Below are 2,532 nucleotides of genomic sequence, written 5' to 3'. Positions count from 1 at the left end.
TTTTCAAATTTTACAATAGGCAAACTTTATTTGATTTTTTTACAGTGTTAATAAGTGCAACTTATTTATTGAAAAGTTTGTCTTAATACAAGATTCTATAAAGTATTAATTAATTTCTTTTGTGACACAATTTTTAATACATAATGTAAGTAGGTATGTATACTGGGGCTAGTATTGTAGAATCACAGTACTTTCATTACTAAATTTTAAGACTGCCTAAAATTATTCAAATCATTTGAATAAGTTACCTATTTCTATTCTCAAATCCAGAATAATATTTTTTTTTAATCATTAAATGCTAAAATGATGATATCTTTAAATGCAATATTACATTTTATTGTTACAGACTATGAATAACAATTTCATGTTTTTTTCTTAATAATTAATTCAAAATCAAAATTAAATTATTATTTAATATGCACGATACAAACTTCTTATTGAGTTGTGATGGTTTTGAATTTACAATAGGTTTTTTTTTTAAACCTTAAACATAATTTACGTCTTTTATGAACTGATTGAAATAAGTCGACATTCTTATACAATTTTATTTAACCTAATTTTCTAATTTAACAATTGCAATTGAGTATATTTATTGTGAATCCAAAAAAACTGATTTATATTAATACAGAGTAAATACAAGTCTCTTTGTTGTTTTTCAGTATTTCTCAATTTTCCTTTTTTTTTCAGACAATAAGTATGCATATTTGAGATGGAAAAAACGTGCATTTATTGCAAATATTTTAATACATTATGGAGTAGAATTCTTAATTTATTAGTTTAATAAAATTTACTTTATTTCATAATATAAGATTTTTTTTAATATTTGAATTACGTCTTTTTCAAATATACTCACAGACTATAGCTAGAAGTCCAACATTAGTTTTTTTCTTTATTTTAAATATTCTTATTACGTTCTATCTTACATTTGAACATTAATTCTACAGAGAAATTCTTAAATTTTTGCAGTCATACTTACATCATACAGCAAAGTTTTCTAATACATAAAATTCAGGAACATGGAAATCATGTAAATGACTATTTTTCAAGAGTCAACATAAAATAATTAAATTGAGATATCATTCATATACGTAAATGATTTTTATATTAAGTGATCGGCGTAAATTTCGCAATTATAAGTTTAAGGGTAATTTGTAATGAATTTAAAATGAAATTTCGCATGTCCCTTGCATTTACAAGAAAAACTGTATACATCATTTTACTAGTTGATTCATTAAATTTTACATAATTATTTATAATAAAGTTTGTTATATAATTTCGGTGAAGGCACAATAACCTTTTTCATGACCGTATAATTTTTAGAACTTTTCAGCTTTTCCACCAAAAACAAGTTTTTTTTCACGAATCAAAAATAAATGTGTTAAGGTACTCGATAAAAAAAAATTTAGTTGAAATATTGAAAAAGAAAAACAGTTTTTTTCCCAATTTATGTCATATGTGGATTTTGGCATTTTATGAGATCTATTGAGTCTGTTGTGTAATTTGGATATTTGATGTAAATCTTTGTATAATTTGTAACTATGTTATCAAAATTGTTTTGGCCTATCTTCACCTTCTTTTGTTGAATAGTCAGTCGAAATAATATCAGCTTACCGATGAGCATAGTGAGAACACACAGTAGAACGGGGTACTCTTTGAGTGGGCAGTCCTGACATCCCTTTGAGATAGGCATAACTTACAGGTTGGCGGAGAATTTTCTTAGGCGGTGGTGATTTTTCTCCACTCTTTGGTGTAAAGCTAATGGAAATCTTTTTGATTGATTTTCTAGGCATATTGGGTGCATTGGGATCCGTTGCACTGCTACAGGACAGAGAACGCGATGACAATGAGAGACTTTTTAGGGCACGCCGAATGGAAGACATGGAACGTCGATGAATGCGAAGTTTAGGAGATTTGTTCGTAACCGTTGAATCACCACTTGTCTCACTGCCACTGCACAGTAATTCAAGATTAGAAGCACCCTCATCTGAATCTGTTGAATTGTGCCTATTGGCTCCTGTAGATGAATTTGAATCCGTAGACGAACTGCGGGAGTCTTCCTCGCCATTATATTCCAAATCCTCATGCGAGAATCTTACACAGAAGTGACGATTTATATCATGAATGATATTTAAATTCCTCTCTTGTCCTGGAGAAGGGGATCTTGGTACAAGGCTCCTCGAAGTGGGTCTTGGAACATGCATAAAAATCATTCCATTGTGCTCCTCCATTTTCACAATGAATATTTCAATATATTTCTTGATTAAATATAATTATCACTTTTCAAATAAGTTGGAAGTTCAATATTTTGTCACAATTATATTTTATAATACAGCAGCAATTGAACACATTTTGTTATCCTCAATAGTCCTTAAAATCAGTTTACACTTTTTTCTATTAATTTGTAACGTTAAATTCACATTCAATTTTCAAATTCAACTCTTAAGATACCACTCTCACGATATTGTTCCTTGCTAGTCCAGAGGATGATGAATACTTAAGAAATAGGTGTCTGACCGAGCTTTATATCCCAAC

The 2,532-nt window shown here is 28.8% G+C and overlaps 1 protein-coding gene across 1 annotated transcript; it reads right to left on the bottom strand.

Annotated features, from left to right (window-relative positions):
- On the bottom strand, positions 1-2,532 carry LOC129801592 (uncharacterized). The gene has a single exon (XM_055846814.1). It carries the CDS (start codon positions 2,226-2,228, stop codon positions 1,608-1,610), a length of 621 nt encoding a protein of 206 aa, XP_055702789.1. The 5' UTR covers positions 2,229-2,532; the 3' UTR covers positions 1-1,607.

Source organism: Phlebotomus papatasi, chromosome 2 (assembly GCF_024763615.1).
Source record: "Phlebotomus papatasi isolate M1 chromosome 2, Ppap_2.1, whole genome shotgun sequence".
Taxonomy (NCBI): domain Eukaryota; kingdom Metazoa; phylum Arthropoda; class Insecta; order Diptera; family Psychodidae; genus Phlebotomus; species Phlebotomus papatasi.
The sequence above is the reverse complement of the archived record's forward strand: the minus strand, read 5'-3'. Positions and strand labels throughout refer to the sequence as shown.

Bases quoted from the DNA above. Each gene is read 5' to 3' on its own strand.
- LOC129801592 (XM_055846814.1), bottom strand. From the start codon at position 2,228: ATGGAGGAGCACAATGGAATGATTTTTATGCATGTTCCAAGACCCACT.